The sequence below is a fragment of the Dromiciops gliroides genome, chromosome 1 (genome assembly GCF_019393635.1).
Source record: "Dromiciops gliroides isolate mDroGli1 chromosome 1, mDroGli1.pri, whole genome shotgun sequence".
In the NCBI taxonomy this organism is placed as follows: domain Eukaryota; kingdom Metazoa; phylum Chordata; class Mammalia; order Microbiotheria; family Microbiotheriidae; genus Dromiciops; species Dromiciops gliroides.
This window is the reverse complement of record NC_057861.1, coordinates 16,598,782-16,617,374: the sequence shown is the minus strand read 5'-3', so window position 1 is coordinate 16,617,374 and position 18,593 is coordinate 16,598,782. Positions and strand designations below refer to the sequence as shown.

General features: G+C 48.4%; 1 protein-coding gene across 2 annotated transcripts in view; it reads left to right on the top strand.

Annotated features, from left to right (window-relative positions):
- The first annotated feature begins 3,968 nt into the window (after window positions 1-3,968).
- Window positions 3,969-18,593, top strand: part of USP30 (ubiquitin specific peptidase 30) — a 27,938-nt gene continuing 13,313 nt past the window's right edge. For both annotated transcript variants that reach the window (XM_043974890.1, XM_043974883.1), the window contains exons 1-5: window positions 3,969-4,058; window positions 7,596-7,705; window positions 12,452-12,634; window positions 14,042-14,157; window positions 17,938-18,036. In XM_043974890.1, the coding sequence (XP_043830825.1) occupies window positions 3,979-4,058; window positions 7,596-7,705; window positions 12,452-12,634; window positions 14,042-14,157; window positions 17,938-18,036 (588 nt within the window). In that variant the 5' untranslated portion in view covers window positions 3,969-3,978. The remainder of the gene's footprint in view (window positions 4,059-7,595; window positions 7,706-12,451; window positions 12,635-14,041; window positions 14,158-17,937; window positions 18,037-18,593) is intronic.

Genomic DNA, 18,593 nt, shown 5'->3' with positions numbered 1-18,593 from the left:
CACCTACCTCTTCTGCTTCTACTTAGGGGTTGCTGAATGAAGCTGTTAGAAATTCTACAACTGTACTGGCTGGTTACTGTAGTCATGGAGGCTTTTTATTCCTTCATAATAGAGGATCTGTCTTCCTTTCCACAGAAACTATTCAAAACCTTCTCTTCCTTCCCCACATCTCACCCTCTTCCCTTTCTTTCAGTTTAGGAAGTTGCTTCTTACTTTGTTAAAAAAAAAATTAAGACTGTTCAACATAAGTGCCTTTTCTCAGTCTCTTAATCTCAAAATCTGAAGCATCATCTCCTATTCCATCATTTATACCAGTCTCTGACAAAGAGGTAGCCCTCTCATTGCTAAGGCCACCTCACCTACTTCGAACTTGATCCTATTCCCTATCGAATTCTCCAGAAGATTGCATTTTCAATCATTCCCCTTGATTATTCAATCATTCCTCTTTTGAACTTTCAACCTCTTCCCCTATCAATTGGTTCCTTCCCTACTGCATTCAAACATTCCCAAATCTCCCCCATCCTTAATCCCCCCCTTATCTCTTTCTCAAATTCCTTGAAAAATTTGTCTCCACTTGCTGTTTTCACTTCCTTTCTTCTCATTCACTCACTCCTCAACCCTTACTCCATTACTCAACTGAAACTACTTTGTCCAAAGTTACCAATAATCTAATTGCTAAATCAAATTTTTTTCTCAATCCCTAATCCTTCTCAATCTATCTATCATATTTAATGTTATCAGTGGTCTCCTAAGTATAAGGGAGTTGGACCTGAAAAGGAGAAGAACAGACATAAGCTAAAGGAGAGAATGGGGGATGATAAGGGTAGGGAAGCAAGAGGAAACTCAGGATTAATTATCTGGATTTTCTCAGGTTTAAGGAGAGAATAAAGGGTTTAGGACAGCCCAGGGAACATGGCATAGGAGGGGAAAATGAAAGTATTGCCTTTTGCCAGTGAGACCAGTTGAGATTACACAATATAAATCTGTAATGCAGGGGCAGCTAGGTGGTGCAGTGGATAAAGCACCGGCCCTGGAGTCAGGAGAACCTGAGTTCAAATTCGGCCTTGGACACTTGACAACTTACTAGCTGTGTGACCCTGGGCAAGTCACTTAACCCCAATTGCCCCCCCAACCACACACACACACAAAATCTGTAATGTACTCAGGAGGCACCAGAATCCCATTGTGTGTCTTCCTTCAGTACAGGTAGCACAGGAAGAGTCCACTCTGGGGTTCCCCAATGATCCTTCCTGTCTCTGTTTTATATCCTAAGGGCTCTTCCAGCTCTGACATTTTTAAGGCTTCCCCCAGCTCCAACCTTCTCTGCTCTAAGTCTCCTTTGCAGAGTCATCACCCACATCCCACCCCCTGCACCTCCTGAAGCCTGGTGGGTGTACTCCCAGGGTTCTGGCCTAGATCCCCTCATATTTTCTTTCTCTATTTTATTTAGCCATCTCAATAGCTCCTATGGGTCCCACCACCCTCTTTATACAAATAACTCCCAAATCCAAATAGCCAGTTCTCACATGTCTCACACATCTCCTTGAGTTCCAGTTCTCCTCCTGGATGCATTTCAAACTCAACACATCCAAAATAGAATTCATTATCTTTCCCCCTAAACCCACCCATGGGCAGTGAGGTTGTCCAGTGACTAGAACGCCAGGCCTTAGAGTCAGGAAGATTCATCTTCCTGATTTCAAATTCAGTCTCAGCCACTTACTAGCTGTGTGACCCTGGGCAAGTCACTTCACCCCATTTGCTTCAGTTTCCTCATCTGTAAAATGAGGAAGAAGAAAATGACAAGTCACTCTAGTATCTTTTTTTTTTTTAGATTTGATAGATTTTTGATAAATTGGTTGGCAAATAATTAAAAGTACACTTGAAGTTAAATCTTCTTTATTATATACAGATCTCAGATTTAAAGATTTTTGCCTTAGGGGTTACCTTAGATATAAATATTTGTCAGTCTCTTATAGCCACTCCAGTATCTTAACCAAGAAAACTCCAAATGGGGTCATGAAGTCACACACAACTTCTTAACTTTCTTATTTTCTTGGAAGGAGCCACTATCTTTCCAATTGCCCAGGCTTACAACCTAGGAATCATCCTCAACTCTCTATTCTCCCTCACCTTCACAGATTTATTGGGTTGCCAAATCTTGTCAATTCTACCTCCTCAACATCTCTGAAATCTGTCCTGTTCTTTCTACTCAAGCAGTCACTACCTCTCACCTAGAACATTTCAGTACCCTTCTTACTAGCCTCCTAGACTCAAGTCTCTCCCTTTTCCAACTCCTCCTTTTTGAAGCTGCCAAACTGATATTCCTAAAACACAGGTTTCTCACTTTCTCACTCCCCTGCTTGAGAAGTTTCAATGATTCCCTATTTTCTTTTCATATCAAATACAGGTGCTGAGTGAAATGAGCAGAACCAGGAGAACATTGTAAACAGTCACAGAAACATTGTGTGATGATCAACAGTATAGAGTTAGCTCTTCTCAGCAATATCCAAGACAGTGCCGAAGGACTCTGTTCGAAGATACTTTCTATGTCCAGAAAAAGAATTATGGAATCTGAATGCAGATCGACTCATAATACTTTCCTTTTTTTGTTGTTGTTTCGTTTCTTCTTTCTTGTGGTTTTTCCCATGTGTTCTGATTCTTCTTTCACAACACAACTAATGTAGAAATGTCTTAACATGATTCTACTGTATAACCTATATCAGATTTTGGGGAGGGGGGCAGGAAGGGAGGGAGGGAAAAATTTGGAACTCAAAATCTTACTGTTTGTTTGTTGGCAGGCAATGGGGTTTAAGTGACTTGCCCAGGGTCACACAGCTAGTACGTGTCAAGTGTCTGAGGCCGGATTTGAACTCAGATCCTCCTGAATCCAGTACCTGTGCTTTATCCACTGCGCCACCTAGCTGCCTCCCAAAATCTTACTAAAATAAATGTTGAAAACTAGATTTACCTGCAACTGGAAAAAATTAAATAAAATATTTATTTAAAAAAAATCAAATACAAAATCCAATGTTTGGAATTTAAAGCCCTTCACAATTTGATCCTGGTCTATCTCTCTGGGCTGATTTCACCTTACTCCCGGCCACTAGTTGCTATTCCCCCTGCACAAGACATTCTTCTCAGTTCCCTGCTTGGCACAACTTAAGGTCCTCCATGCCTAGAATGCTTTGTCTCCTCACCATCTCTTGGCATCCCTAGCTGACTCAAGGCTCAGCTTGGGTACCATCTCCCACAAGAAGCCTTTCCTGATCACTCTATTTATTACCACCCCTTCCATACTACTAAATAACTTCCCATTTGCTTTAATATTTGCTGTGTCCATCTTATAGTAATGTAAGCTTCTGGAGGGCAGGGACTTTGGTTAATGGAAACTAGGTGGTTCAGCGGACCCTGCACGCAAAAATCCATACTCGGACATTTATTAACTGGATGGACCAATGGCCTGCCTCGATTTCCACATCTCTAAAATGAAGAAAATAATAACTAACTCTTTGGGTGGTGGCTGAGGTCACATATGCAAAGCGCTATCAATGCTAGGCTTTATTAGGTAGGGACGACAAACTGCTCAGAAGTTCTTGCCCCCTGGTGACGTAACACCAGGCCTCAGAGTCTGCGCAAAGGAAGCTCTCCGGTCTCGCCCTCCCCGCCCCCACCCCCTGAGCGTCCTCTCCGTAGCAACTAGCTCGCGAAGCCTCCGGCGCGTGCGCGTGCACCCGTTGCTAAGGAAGGCGGGACTAAAGGAGGCCGGAAGGCGGTGGTGGCTGTCCTTCGGCTTTCATCCTCCGGTAGAAGCCTGCTTCCGGTCCGTCTCTATCCCGAGTCCCCCACCCCCACCTCCCCAGCTCAGACTCGGCGCCCGCTTCCCTACTCCAACAGAGCCGAGGCAGGCCGAGCCCCGCGGGGGCGGGGGCGGGGGCGGCGGGGGCGGCTCGGGGAGCGCGGCTGGGCGGGGCCGGGGCGATGTTCAGTCCGAGGGCTGAGGCGGCGGCGGCGCTGGACCGGAGCCTGCGGCGCCTCCTACGGGCCGGGGCCACACTCAGGTCAGTGTGGCTGTTGCGGGAGCTAGGCCTGAGGGGGCGCGAGGGCGCAGCCGCTGGGAGAGGGGCGGGGGCGCGAGGGCACGGAGCAGCGCGAGGACGAGGCGGGGGGAGGGGCAGAGACTCCTGATCGCGCGGGCGCAGGGGGCGCTGGGAGCTCTGGTAGGGGGGCGGGGCAGAGGTCGCCTAGTGCGCAGGCGGGACATGGAGGGGGAGGGGCAGAAGACGTGTTGGGGGGGCGCTGGGAGGGGAGCGGAGCAGCCTGCATGAGATCGCGGGCGCAGGGGCGGGGCCAGGAGCCCGCGCTATGGGGGCGCCGGGGACTCTGGATGCGCGCGCAGACTCCGGGTTGTATTGTTGAGGGAGGGGACTTTACCCATCGGGCAGCGCGCGGAGATGATTGAGAGGACATGAGTTCGAATCCCAATAGTGCCTCTTAGTCCCTGTGTGACCTTGGGCAGGTCACTGCCCCTTCCCCCCACGCCAAGGGGTACTGGCCTAGTGGGCTCAAGGCAACTCACTCATTAATTAGCCAGCACTTATTAAGCGCCCACAGTGTTATAGGAGCTGCGGGCACTGGGACAAAAAGGAAACAGGCACAGGCATGAGCATTTATAGAGCACCTACTACGTGTGGCAGTTTACAATAGCGATCTCATTTGGCCTTTGCCAAAGCTGTTATTACACGGGATTTCCTGCCCACTGTGTGTGGGGGGGTGGCATTTTGCAGAGTGACACTGAGGCACAGAGAGGGGAGTCACTCATCATGAAAGCCAGACCAAACGGTTTATTGACCTCGAGACCTCCGCAGGGCCAAGAGGAGCCCCAGAGGTCAGCCAGGCCCATGCCCTAATTTTACAGATAAGGAAACTGAGGCTGGAAGGGATGAAGCAACACAGATAGTAAGCGGCAGGGTCAGAATTTGAACTCAAACCCAGGAGGGAAACAGCTTCTGCCTCCTTCCATGCTTGGGCAGTCAATGAACAGGCAGGTTTGAGAGTTCTGACTCCCTAAGACTGGTCATCAAGGCTAGTCTCGGGTGCTTTACAATGCCTTGATTGGTCCTTTGGTCTAGAAAAGAGTCTCCAGAAAAAGACTTTCAACCCCCACCTCTCTTTGTACCCAGGTCCATCTACTGGCTGGGCCTCAGTTTCCCTCACCATGGTTCATTTTTGTCCAGAATGTAGGAAGACCAGCTCCCCTGACCCAGTATACGGTTCTAGTAGAATGTTGTTAGAAAGGCTTGGGGCGGGGCAGCTAGGTGGCTGGGGCAGCTAGGTGGCACAATGGATAAAGCACTGGCCCTGGAGTCAGGAGGATCTGAGTTCAAATCCGATTCCAGACACTTGACACTTACTAGCTGTGTGATCCTGGGCAAGTCACTTAACCCTTGCAGCCCTGCAAAAAAAAAAAGAAGAAAGGCTTGGGGCTTTTAAGCATATGGGCTGATGAAAACCACCTGCAAGGCAGCCAGACTCATGATGAATTACAAAGCCTAATGAGGTTGAGGAGGGGGAGAGCAGATGAGGCAGGTTCCCCTTTTGTGTGGGGAAGAGGGACCAAGGCTGATGTCCCTGGACTGTTTGTCCTTTGTCACAGGGGAAGGCACCGTAGACCAGGACACAGACGACAGGCAGCTTTTCAGTGATCGGGGTGTGAGCCAGGGTTAGTTAGAAATGCTCCCAGAGCCTTCACTCAGTGACATGAGCCGGGCTGCCAGGGTCACTTATGAATGAAGAAGGATTTCTCTGGCATTGATTGAGCAATGGTGGCAGTTGATTAAGGCTGATACCATCGACTCATTTACTGACCTTCTGTCCTGGCCCACATCCTGTCCATAGGCCCAGTTTGGGGGTTAAGAATTTAGTGTTCTTGGGGGCGGCTGGGTGGTGCAGTGGATAGAGCACCGGCCCTGGAGTCAGGAGGACCTGAGTTCAAATCCAGCCTCAGACACTTGACACTTACTAGTTGTGTGACCCTGGGCAAGTCACTTAACCCCAATTACCTCACTAAAAAAAAAAGAATTTAGTGTTCTTATGTACCTTTATATATGTAATAAGTGAGCAGAGGTACCTGCTATTGTGGGTTTTTTTAACAGTTGCCTGGTGTCCTTTCCCTCCCTTCCTCCATCTTTCCTCTCTATCTGCAGGTGACTATGAATGCAGTTCAGTTTTACACCGTGATAGTTCTATCTGTAAATATTTTTGTTTGTTTGTTGGTGAGGCAATTGGGTTAAGTGTCAAGTGTCTGAGGCCGGATTTGAACTCAGGTCCTCCTGAATCCAGGACCAGTGCTCTATTCACTGCGCCACTGAGCTGCCCCACTATCTCTAAATATTTTGAGAACCTTCTGTGTTACTGGTCTGGTTCAAAAAGTTAATTTGCCAGAGGGTTGGTTTGTATGTCAGGAAAGAAGCAGCTTTGCCCTCTGCCCTCTGAACCATTCAGTTGTGTCCGCTGTGCTGGTGTCTGAAATAGGGGCAGAGCACTAAATTTGAAACCAGAGGACAAGGGTTCAAACCTCAGCTCTGCCCTCTCCTACCTTTGTGTGCTTTGTGAGTCTCTGGCAGCCCTGCTCATGCCATTGAGTAACTCACAGGACTCTCTCCAGGAAAGGTTCCAGGGCTATTTCTCACTCTCCCATCTGTCTGTGGTCTGGGAGTCTTTTTAATCCTGGATCACACACCACCTATATCATTGAAAAGCCGCCTGTCATCTACGCCCCGGTCTAAGGTACCTGCCCCCTGCCTGAGCCTTTCCCTGTGACAAAGGACAGACAGCCCGGGGACACCCATTTAACATGTTATGTAAGGGCTCTGAGCCTCAGTTTCCTTATCTGGAAAAAGAGGGGCTCCAGAGTTCTCTTCTAGCACCAAACCTGGCAAACAGGCCTTGGAGACAGAAAGATTAGAGTTTGAATTCTACTTCAGATACCTACTAACTCGGTGGGCAAGTCAATTTACCTCTGTTTGTCTCCGTTTCCTCATCTATAAAATGGGGGGTAATAATAGCACCTCAGGGATTGTGGGAGGATCAAATGAGATATTTCTTTTTCTTTTTCTTTTTTTGGCAGGGCGATGAGGGTTAAATGACTTGCCCAGGGTCAAGTGTCAAGTGTCTGAGGCCGGATTTGAACTTGGGTCCTCCTGACTCCAGGGCCGGTGTTCTATCCACTGCACCACCTAGCTGCCTCTGAGATAATATTTCTAAAGCATTTTGCAGACTTAAGATTCTGGCTACAAAAACGCTGGCTGTTAGTAAAACAAATCTATGAACATGCCTTGGATTCCAATTTACCAACCCGTACATAGGACAGTATTATTTTTTAGCTAGCAAGAAGCCCCCTGCATTCCTCCTGTCTGGCAGTATAGACGAGGCCACTTTCCCCAAGTGAGCTCCATGCACCTCCGCTGGCCCTGGGCGACTGGTCCTCCAAGTGCTAGTGTGCTCTGCATGTGTGGGTTCCGGGTCCTTGACAGCTGTGCTCTGTCCTTCCTTTGTCTGGTAGTGGTAGAAGACGGTTCCCTTCTCTGCTCTCTTAGGTCTAAGGTGATGAAGAACTGGGGAGTCCTTGGTGGGGTCGCTGCGGCTCTGGCAGCGGGCATCTATGTGCTTTGGGGTCCCATTACCGAGAGGAAGAAGCGCCGGAAAGGTAAGAGATGGGCAACCCTCGGGGTTGTCTGGAAGCTTGAACTAGAAGTAGATTTTTAAAAGTTTGATGGGCTGGGATTTTTGTTTTTGGGGGGGAGCTGGTTTTGTCTCTGTAACTGCGGAGCTTGGATTTTGGATTCCAGCCAATTATTCAAGGAGTCAACAAGAGGAAGTAAATTTTTAACGACTTGTTAGAGCATTTTATATCTTGTAAAAAGGGCTTTTGTGTAAGTTAGTCCCATTACACTTGAGTTTGAAACAGGCTTTTGAGTGAAATTATCATGTGATATAATTGTCCACTTCTCGCATTAATTTTTCAGCTCATATTTCATATTACTGCTTCCTGAAGTGTGCAGGTGTGGGCTTGGTGGCCGACTCTCAGTCAGTGGTAGAAATTTTCTGTTGTCTCTTTTCTAAAAGTTCTATAATCTTACCCAAACTCCTAGTTTATATCTGTCTACAATACCGTGCTGCCAGGGGAAGTGTTGTTGCAGAGTGGACAGAGACTCAGCCTTAAAACAAGAAGACCCAGGTTCAAATCCTGCCTTTGCCACAGACTGGCCCGGGACTTTGGGCAGCTCTCTAAGACCCTTGAGTTCAGAGGAAGTGCTGCTCTGCATCAGTGAAGGGATCGCCTCCCCTGGGATTTCTTAATCCCTGTGGAGCCACGGGTCCTGCTCCGTCCTTTCTATCTCTTGGCATCGTTCTGGAGCTGCCTTGAGCATGCTCTGTTTCTCACAGTCTGCCTTCCTTCCATGCTCATGTGCTTTCATCCGTCCTGGGAAAGGTCTGACATGGATCATTCCTGGGGCAACTTTCTCCAGTGGCCCGTGAAGTACAAAGTCATTAGGCTGAGGACCTGTCTCTGGAGACAGAAGAAGTCTGACGACCGTGACCTCCATGGTGAGGGCTCTGCCCAGCCTTCCCGTGTAGACTCTGCACAGCTCTAATGGTTAGGAAGATTTCCCTGAGACAGAGCCTGGCTTCTAAGCTTCTTCAGTTTCTGCCCTTTGCCCTCTCTGGGCCTTAGTCTCCTGATCTGTAAACTGGGGAGTGTCTGAGTCCCTTCTAGGCAAATCCTCTTCATTCTATGGACAAGGAAGCTGAGGCCCTCGGTGGGGGAAGTGACTTGCCCCCAGTCACAGAGAACGCAGCAGAGTCGGGATTTGGCCATTCAGCCCCTACCTCTATCCTCTGGGGAGAAGCAGAGCCACCTGTGGTCTTGGAGAGCCTGGAAGCCCTCACCCCAGCCATCCCCCCAAAGTCTTCTCTTCCCTAGGATGTTCTGTTCTTCCATCCGGAGGCTTTCGGGGTGACCACCTCTGGATGGAAGCAGAATCCTTTCAGTGTCGTGCCCATTAGGTCCCCCTTTGGTCAGCAAACAGCTGTAGAGCACACAGTATGTGTAGGGAAAGCTGTTGTGAAAGGGGGAGCCGCTACCTTTGGAACCGAATCTGGAAAGTGCCTCTTGATTCCTTTAGGAAAACGTTTTTCTTGATTAAGGTCACTGTATCACAGAATGGCAGAATTGGGAGGGACCTCAGAAGCCATGGAGTCCAGTCAGTGCTGGGTAATTTCAGCCTCGAGGATAGACTTACCCATCATTAGACCTAAAGCCATCATCTAGTCTAAAGGCAAAGCTTTGGGTCTGACATCAGGAAAACCCAAATTCAAATCCAGCCTCAGACTCTTACGAGCTGTGTGACCCTGATAAGTCACTTAACTGCTGCTTGCCTCAGTTTCCTCAACTGTAAAATGAGGTAGAAAAGGAAATGGCAAACTACCCCAGTATCTTTGCCAAGAAAACCCCAAATGGGGTCATGGAGAGTCAGGTGATTAAAAAAATCCAGCAAGAGCTTCATTTGTTACTGTAGGACCACAGCAAGTGTTATTCACAGTATCATAGATTTAGAACTAGAAGAAACTTCAAAGAATATCTAGTTCCATCTATATTTTTACAAATGAAGAGACAGGCCTGTGGAGCCTAAATGACTTGATTAAGATCAGACATCATCTGAAGTGGGATCTAAACATCAGATGAAGCAAAAATGAGAGATAAACAGAGAAAGTAAATTTTGCTTAAAGCTATCAGTGAAACAGTTATCAATATTAAACATTTATGTGCCAAATGGCATAGTTAATTTAATTACAAAAAGATAACAATACAGTGACTATAGGAGACTTTGAATATTCCTCTCTTAGAGCTGAACAAATTGAGCAAAGATAAAGGAAAATACAGAACTGAACTTTGATTGGAGTCGTATTTGAAGGATGTATGATATCTTCTGAATGGGAATACTAAAAAATACATGTTATGTAGCATTACCTGGTACCATTATAAAAATAGATTGTGTGCAGAGGAACTATAAATAAATGTGAAGAGTCAGAAATATCAAACTACAACCATTTCAGACTAATAGACAATAAAAATATTAACAGAATAGTTTAGAAATCATGGCTCCTGAAGTAGCCTAGAGAGGTAGGAAATAAGGATGGGACACCCTGGATAGCCAGGGGATAAGACATTAGAAATAATATCCACGGGGCAGCTAGGTGGTGCAGTGGATAGAGCACCAGCCCTGGAGTCAGGAGGACCTGAGTTCAACTCCAGCCTCAGACACTTAACACTTACTAGCTGTGTGACCCTGGGCAAGTCACTTAACCCCAATCGCCTCACTTTAAAAACAAAACAGATTTTTAAAAAAGAAATAAATATCCACAGGATTTGATAACTATTTGGTTGTGGGAGGATGGGAGAGAGAAGAATCACAGAAAAGAAAGTTTTAAGTTTTAAAACCTGGGTGAGTGACGGGTGATGTTACTGACAATCTGAAGGAGTTTTTGAGGAAAGAGTGAACCGCAGTGTTATTGGAGGCGCCTGTAGAATATTCGCATGCAGAACGCAGTGCCTCTGGGCACTTGAAGATGCAGGTCTGGAGGCCTGCAGAGCTGATATTTGAAGCCACAGGAATGGGCAGCGTGAAGAAAGAGAAAAGGTTGAGGCCAGGACCTTAATGAGGCTGATGGAAGCCTTAAAGGAAGAAGAAGTGGGGCAGGCGCTTTTCTGATGCAGAGAGTAGCGGCGGATCCAGTCACAGGGTGAGGTGAGCAGTGTCCCAAGCTGAAGGCCGAGAAGGTTGTTAAAAGTGGCCAGTGAGGGCAGCTAGGTGGCGCAGTGGATAAAGCACCGGCCCTGCATTCAGGAGGACCTGAGTTCAAATTCGGCCTCAGACACTTGACACTAGCTGTGTGACCCTGGGCAAGTCACTTAACTCCAATTGCCTCACTAAAAAAAAAAAAAAAAAAGAAGTGGCCAGTGGCCTTGGAGCAGTGGGAGAAAGAAAGCAGAGGCTTTGCTTGACTTGCAGGATTAGATTCCAAATCCTCTACAACAGGTCCCAGCTGCTTCCTGAAATAGACTGAGGAGTCTCAACTCTATAAAATGAGGAAAAACCCCTAGCCTTCCTCAACGCCCCTTCCCCTCCCCAGCCAAGCTAGGGTGTCGTCTCTTCATTCTTTTTTTTGTGTGTGTGAGGAAATTGGGTTAAGTGACTTGCCCAGGGTCACACAGCTAGTACGTGTCAAGCGTCTGAGGTCGGATTTGAACTCAGGTCCTCCTGAATCCAGGGCTGGTGCTCTATCCACTGTGCCACCTAGCTGCCCCTATTTCTCTTCATTCTTCACCCCCATGTCAGGGATCACCTCATATGTGGCAGGCTTACAGAGATGACAACTCTATTGAGCACAGTACTGTGTGTAAAGGAAAATAACCTTAAAAAACACAACTTTGATTGATTCAGTGACATTCCCCCCCCCAATAACTCAGAGGACTTGTGATGAGGTGGACTTTCCCCCTTTTAGCAGAGAAGAAGGTGATGGACTAGAGCCACAGAAGGAGCCATGTCCAACGTGGTCACTTGCTTTGTCTTGGTTACAAAGGTGGGCTTGTGGGGAGAGTCCTTGGGAGTGATAACGAGAAAAAGAAAAGTGTATTAGTGACCCATTCAAAAATACATAGAAGGGAAGTTCAGAATGGGACACAAACACGGTAGTCTTTTAAACTTGTGTAAAATCTAATATACACTGAAAAAACAACATGAACCAAAGTTAACAACTTTCTATAGGGTCTTCTGTTCTTTGCTGAAATATTCCTATCTGTTGATGTTATTTCATAATACTTTTATTTTAAAATCTTCCTGACAGTGGAAGTTTCTCCATTCTGTTTTATTGGCTTACGTGCTTTTATTGGCTTGGCTTCTGCAATACAACTGTGAGCAACAGACCATTTTAATCTTTAAACCTTTTACAGCGACTGGAGCTTTCCAGCCGGGCCTGTCTTCACCATTCTTAGTGCAGCCACCTCCAAACTCCCTTTTCAGGGTTGCTCTGGCTACCACAGGTAATATTTTCTGAAGAAGGTGAGGAGAGTCTGAAGCCCATGCAGTGACGCTCTGTTCCTCTCCTCATGTAATCTGGGCTCTAAACTGTATAACGTGGCACGAGAGAATGACCCATACCTTGGTCCAAAGACCCTGCCGGCCGCTTATGAGATCTATCCAAGCCCACCCTTCCCGCTTGGTGGAGCACCCAGGCGAAGGTCCAGAGCCAGGTGTCCAAGCCTGGAGCCTTTTCCATGAGCTCAGGGACTCCCAGGGCGATCCGTGATGCATCAAGTAGCTGAGTCTTAAATAGCGACCTCGCTAACTAAGATGGGCCTGCTTGACTCACTGCTCTCTCTTTTCCCCAGGGCTTGTTCCTGGCCTCCTCAACTTAGGAAACACGTGCTTCATGAACTCCTTGCTGCAAGGCCTGTCTGCCTGTCCTACTTTTATCAAGTGGTTGGAGGAGTTCACTGCCCAGTACCCCACGGACCAGAGAGAGAGCGAGCAGCCCCAGTACTTGTCCCTAACGCTGCTGCACCTCCTGAAAGGTACGCACTTGTTGGGGACATTGACCCTTCTGCGGTCGCTTCTCTTTTCAGGCGTACTTAGTCTTTGTGGCTGCCTCGCCCACTGGGCACCCAACTCACGTCCACTCAGTCAAACCGTTCTCTTCTACAAGAGCCTTCTGACTTGAGGACGGTCGTGACGCTTTGCAGAACAGACACCCTTGCTCTTTGTCACTGCTCAGCCTTCTTGCCTCCAAAGCTGTCCATTTGATCATTATCCCACCCATGGCCTCTCAAGATAAACTGTGACTAAAAGGGAGTTTTCTGTCCTGGTTAGTGGTCTTCCTATTTGAATCCCTGCCTGGGGGGGGGGGAGGGGCACAGAGTCCCTAGCAGATCACATGATTGCTACCACCTCTACTTCCTGACACTTTTATCCAGAAGAAATGACATTAAAATGAACATTAGTGAAGGAATCACAGAAAGTTGGGGTTGAGGAATCTTTGCCTTGATAATAGGGAGTTGGCAGTGTTTGTCCCTAGAGAGCAGCAGGTTTTGGGGGGACTGGCTATTGAGGTCTCTGCCCTGCTGGCCACCTTCCTGAGTCCTTTACCCTTCCCCCAAGGGTGCTCAGGGTGCCCAGGGAATGATATCCTTGCTTGGCATCATGTGGCTTAAATTCCAAAGACAGGCATAGTCCGGGGCCTTACTGGAGGCTCTACCAAGCCTGTTAGGCCCTGAATTGAAATCACAGGCTTTCATGGCTGTTTATCAGGCCTGGTTCTGCTTGTGGCTAAGGAGTGAGCCATCCCGGAAGAGCCACCTGCTCTGTGAATGTCTTTAATCCTTTTGGCCTCGGAAAGTCATTGGGGGCATTGGCTTGTGTCAGATCATCTTTGTTTTCTCCCTTCAAGTTTCCTGTATTCATCACAGCATCGATGTGGGCCCTGATGTCGTTTTGTCAGGATCTGAATGGCTGAACATCAGGTGTCTTTTAAAAATACTGTAGGGGGCAGCTAGATGGCGCAGTGGTTAAAGCACCGGCCCTGGATTCAGGAGGACCTGAGTTCAAATCCGGCCTCAGACACTTGACACTTACTAGCTGTGTGACCCTGGGCAAGTCACTTAACCCCCATTGCCTGCAAAAAACCCCAAAAAACAAAACAAACTAACAAACAAAAAATACTGTAGCCTGTGAACATTAGGCTTCACTCATTCGATGTTTATGCGTAGAGGACCAGCATGTTCCCGTGGCTGTGCCCGGCTCTGCCGGGGATGCAGGGAGAGAGAAGCCCCGCTCCTCTTGGCCCAGGAGACACTGGGCTCACGGGCCGGCAGTGACCACGGCTGACAGAAGCTTGTGTGTTAGGTTTGGTGGGTGGCTGATCCCTGGCGGCTGGGCCTCGCCTGGCCCAGTGACCCCCACGGTCATTTCTGTTTCACTCTTAGCCTTGTCTTGCCAAGAAGTGGCCGGCAGCGAGGATGAGGAGGATGTCTTAGATGCGGGCTGCCTGCTGGAGGTGCTGCGGACGTACAGGTGGCAGATCTCCTCCTTCGAGGAGCAGGTGAGAATCCGGCAGGGCCGCCACGGGCCCCACAGGCCGGCCTCGGCCTCATCTCGGTTTGCCATGGGAAGCTCTAGCTTTGGGCAGATGAGAGGCTTTCCTCTCACTTTCATACACATCTGTACGGTCTCTGTGCCAGGGCCTGGGCTAGATGGGAGCAGACCCTGCTCTCAAGGAGCATACGATCCACTGGGAGGAAGGGAGGGTACGTGTGTCTGGCTGGCTGGCTGTTTCTGTGTCTGTGTCTTTGTGTCCCTGTGTATATGTGTGAGAGAGTATGTATGTGTGTATCTGAGTGTGTGTCTGTGTCCCTGTGTCTGTATATATGTGAGAGTGTATGTGTATATCTGAATATGTGTGTGTGTGTGTGTGTCCTAAAAACTGGAGGTGTCAGGAAGGATCTTGGATAGGAAGTAGCATTTGAAATGTGGCTGGAAGGGCAGCTAGGTGGTGCAGTGGATAAAGCACCGGCCCTGGATTCAGGAAGACCTGAGTTCAAATTCAACCTCAGACTTTTGACACTTACTTAGCTGTGTGACCTTGAGCAAGTCGCTTAACCCTCATTGCCCCCCACCCCCCAAATGAAATGTGGCTGGAATGGAACTAGGGATGCAGAGGGACAGAAGTGAGGAAAGCATCACATTCCTGGCCTAGAGGACAAAATAGAGAAAGGAAGGGTGAAGGAACAAAAAAGGAGAAGAATCAACAAAGAAGCCCAAAGCTGACCCAGGAGAGGAAATCTTGAAAAAAGAGAAATAGATAAATTGGAAAGCACCAGAATAACAGTATCAATAAACTGTTAGCTAATCTCATTAAAAAAGAGAGGTTTGAATACCATGGACAAGATGAATTCAGAAGAAAGAAAAAGTAAAAAGAATATAGCAATAACCCCCCTGCATGAATCTATTCAGAAAAGTTATTTACTCTGGTCACACTGAATTATGCAAAGTTGGTTTGGCATGAGGAACAGTTAATGCTATTAATCCCATTAACAATAAAAAGTCCAACCCTATTATGGATGGAGGAGAGGATCCGTGGGGCACCTTTGTTCAGGGGGAGATTGAAGAGGGGAGAGACCACTTATCTATCAGCAAGCATTTGCCTGGGGGTCCTCTGGGTGCTGGGCGCTCTTCAAGGTACTGAGGATACAGAGGCAAAGAGGAAGCTCCTGCCCTCAAGTAGCTTACCATCAGGGAAACAACCTGGCCACGTAGCAGTGGATGCACTTATAATGTATATACTTTGTCTCTTCAGAAATAAATACAGGGGCAGCTAGCTGGCCCAGTGGATAAAGCACCAGCCCTGGATTCAGGAGGACCTGAGTTCAAATCCAGTCTCAAGACACTTGACACTTACTAGCTGTGTGACTCTGGGCAAGTCACTTAACCCTCATGGCCACACCAAAAGAAAAAAAAAATAGTGGAAGAAGTAGAAATAAATACAAGGGGATTTTGAGGGAGGCACTGGCATTGGGGATGAACAGGGGAAGCTTGTGGAGAAGGTAGCACTGGATCGAGGGAGTCGGAGAGGGAGAGGTGGGGACGGTGCACATTGCAGGGAAGGGAGCACATCTGGTGCAAAGGCAAGGAGAGGAGAGATGGGAAGTTGTGTGTGAGGGCCCCAAAGCCAGCTTGGCTGGACTGTCAGGTGTGAAGGGGCCCTTGTGTCCAGATGAAAAGTGATGACAGCCAGAAGGATTGTGGTGACCCTGAATGGACACACAATAGCATGTGGAGAAAGAATTGGAGACTTGGCAGTTGATTGGATGTGGAGGGGAAGGAAGAGTTGGGCAGGGGTGCTGTGAGGGAGAGACAAGAAGCCCTGTTTGGGACAGTGGTGTCCTTGAGATGAGATGCCTGCTGGATGGGCAGCTGGTGATGTGGGCTACCTTGGGGTACAATAGCATCTCTCTTCCATCCTACCATGGATGGACATGGATAGGGGGATCTGAGAGTTTCAAGGCTTTGAGCTGACATGTATTAATAAGGGAAAGGGACTGGGAGAGAGCTGTGGTCATTTTTTTAGTCTGGAGGACTCCAGGTTGAAGAAACTCACCCTATCAATGCAGGTCACCTCCTCTGCAACTTAGTCTTGACTGCTTAGTGCATGGCTTCTTAAATTTTTTCTACCTGTGACCCCTTTTTGCCCAAGAAATTTTTATGTGATGCTGAGTATATAAAATAGGTATATGTGACCTTTTATTTTATTTTTTTTTGCGGGGGTAATGAGGGCTAAGTGACTTGCCCAGGGTCACACAGCTAGACAGTGTCAAGTGTCTGAGGCTGGATTTGAACTCAGGTCCTCCTAAATCCAGGGCTGGTGCATTATCCACTGTGCCACCTAGCTGCCCCCATAACCTTTCACTTTTATCAAATTTTTCATAACCCCCACATTCAGTTACGTGACCCCTATATGGGGTCTCGACCCACAGTTTAAGAAGGTAGGTGGTAGAAGATTTGGCCCCTCAACAAGCCAAAGAAGGCCTAAGAGAGAATAGTTCTAAACTCCCTAATCCTTGACGAGCCATTTTAACCCAGGAAGCATTTATTAAGTGCCTCCTGTATGCAAGACTTTTCTGCTTTTTGCCCTACCTCCCCAGGTTCCTGACTACAGGGACCCCATCTTGGGCCCTTTTTGTACCCCCAGCACCTGGCTCGGAGGACTTGTCAGAGGTAGGAGCTCAGCAAATCACAGACACACAAGATTTCAGAGTTGGAAGGGACCACAGAGCTCCGTCCGACTCCTCCGTTTGGAGAGGTCTGGCCTCTGCTCGTCTCCTGCCAGTGAGGGGGAGCCCTTTCTTTGTGGTGCTCATCCATTCCATGCCAGAGGGTGTGATGGCGTCCCCAGAGCTTCTGGTTCATCTCCCTGTCCCCCTTCTGTGCCCCATCCTCCCACCATCGCCTGGCATGACTGTGGTTCAGGTAACGTCCTCTCAGGGCAGTCGCTCTCCACAGAGCAAGCCCAGAAGTACCATTGGCAAGGGGCTCCCCTCCCCCAGCAGAGCTGCTCCTTGCCCTCCACTTTACCAGGGCTGCAGCAGATGCCCCTCAGGAAAGGACTGGTGAAGAAGAGCCCCACATCCCTTTTTCCTTTTGGGTGAGATGACTGAGGGCCACAGGATGTGCAGGGAGGTGTGGCTTGTTCTCTGCATCCCTCCCCTCCTTACCTCGTCTTTCCTCCCCAAACCCCCTCCCCTGGCCTCCCATGCCCTTGGGGTACAAGGGCATCTCCAGTGGTCAGTGTTGTGGCTTCTGCCACCGCACACCTCGGGAGTTTGTCCCTTCTCTTCTCTTTCACACCTGCTCAACACCTCTCGTGCTGTCCTCCTGATTGGGGCCCCTCCCCTCCGTGTTCTGTCCTTTCCTCAGTTTGCCCAGGAGCCTTCTTCCAGCTCAGGTCTGACCCTGCCATTCCCCTGCTCAGTAAACTCCATGGCTCCCTCTTACCCTCCAGCATCAAATCCTGTTTCAGCTTTAAGTTTAAATTGGTATTTTGTATCTAGGTTTCATAATTCACATAATTACTGATACCATAGTGTGTGCCTACAAGGTGTAAACAACCAGACCCCTAAGGGGGAGGTACCCTGATAAAGGGGCCCCAGCCCCAAAGCCTGGAGATACTCTCGGGCCTGGACTTTGGTCCACCTGAGGAAGCCCATCCTTGGCCTGACTCTGCTATTGGTTCTACGCAGTCGGCTTGGGGAGCTGGAGGGGGCGGGACTGTTGTTGCCACTGCCCTGTTTGGTCTCCTCCTGAGTGACCTGTCCTTCTTGGCTAGGACGCACATGAATTATTCCACGTTATCACGTCATCGCTCGAAGACGAGAGAGATCGACACCCTCGGGTAGCACATCTGTTCGATGTGCATTCTCTGGAGGTAAAACTTGGACGATCACTTCCCTGTATTCGTATGTAGTAAATATGTGGGTAAGAGATGTGGGAAGCCCAGTTACAAGAAAGTCCAGCTTTAATCCTGAGGTTACCATCCACCCAGGGCCAGTGGCTGAGGATAAACATTTCTTATTTATTTTCCCAAACATGAACTTCTTTGGTTGGGGATCTCAAAGCATTTTAAAAATGATTCCGTGTTCACATACAGTAGAGAAAGAGGCTTGGTTTGGCGTTAGAGCACAGAGTGTAGCTCTTAGCTGGAAGTCACTTAATCTCACCAGGTCAGGTTGTCATCTTTAAAGTGAGGACTGGGCCTAGCTGATCCCTGACAGTCCTTCTGGCTCTAAATCAGCTCCATTTGAGTCCCGGGAAAGATTAAAGCTCGATATATAACCAAGGGATGTGCCGTGGCACGTGGACAGAGGGATGGGCTCTGAGGACTAATGCCCACAGGGACGTGTCCCCAGCTGCCAGCATAGGAGTGCTGGATGTGTGCTCTCAAAAGGGCAAATACTGAGGGAGGCGCTAGTCTTGTCCATCAAA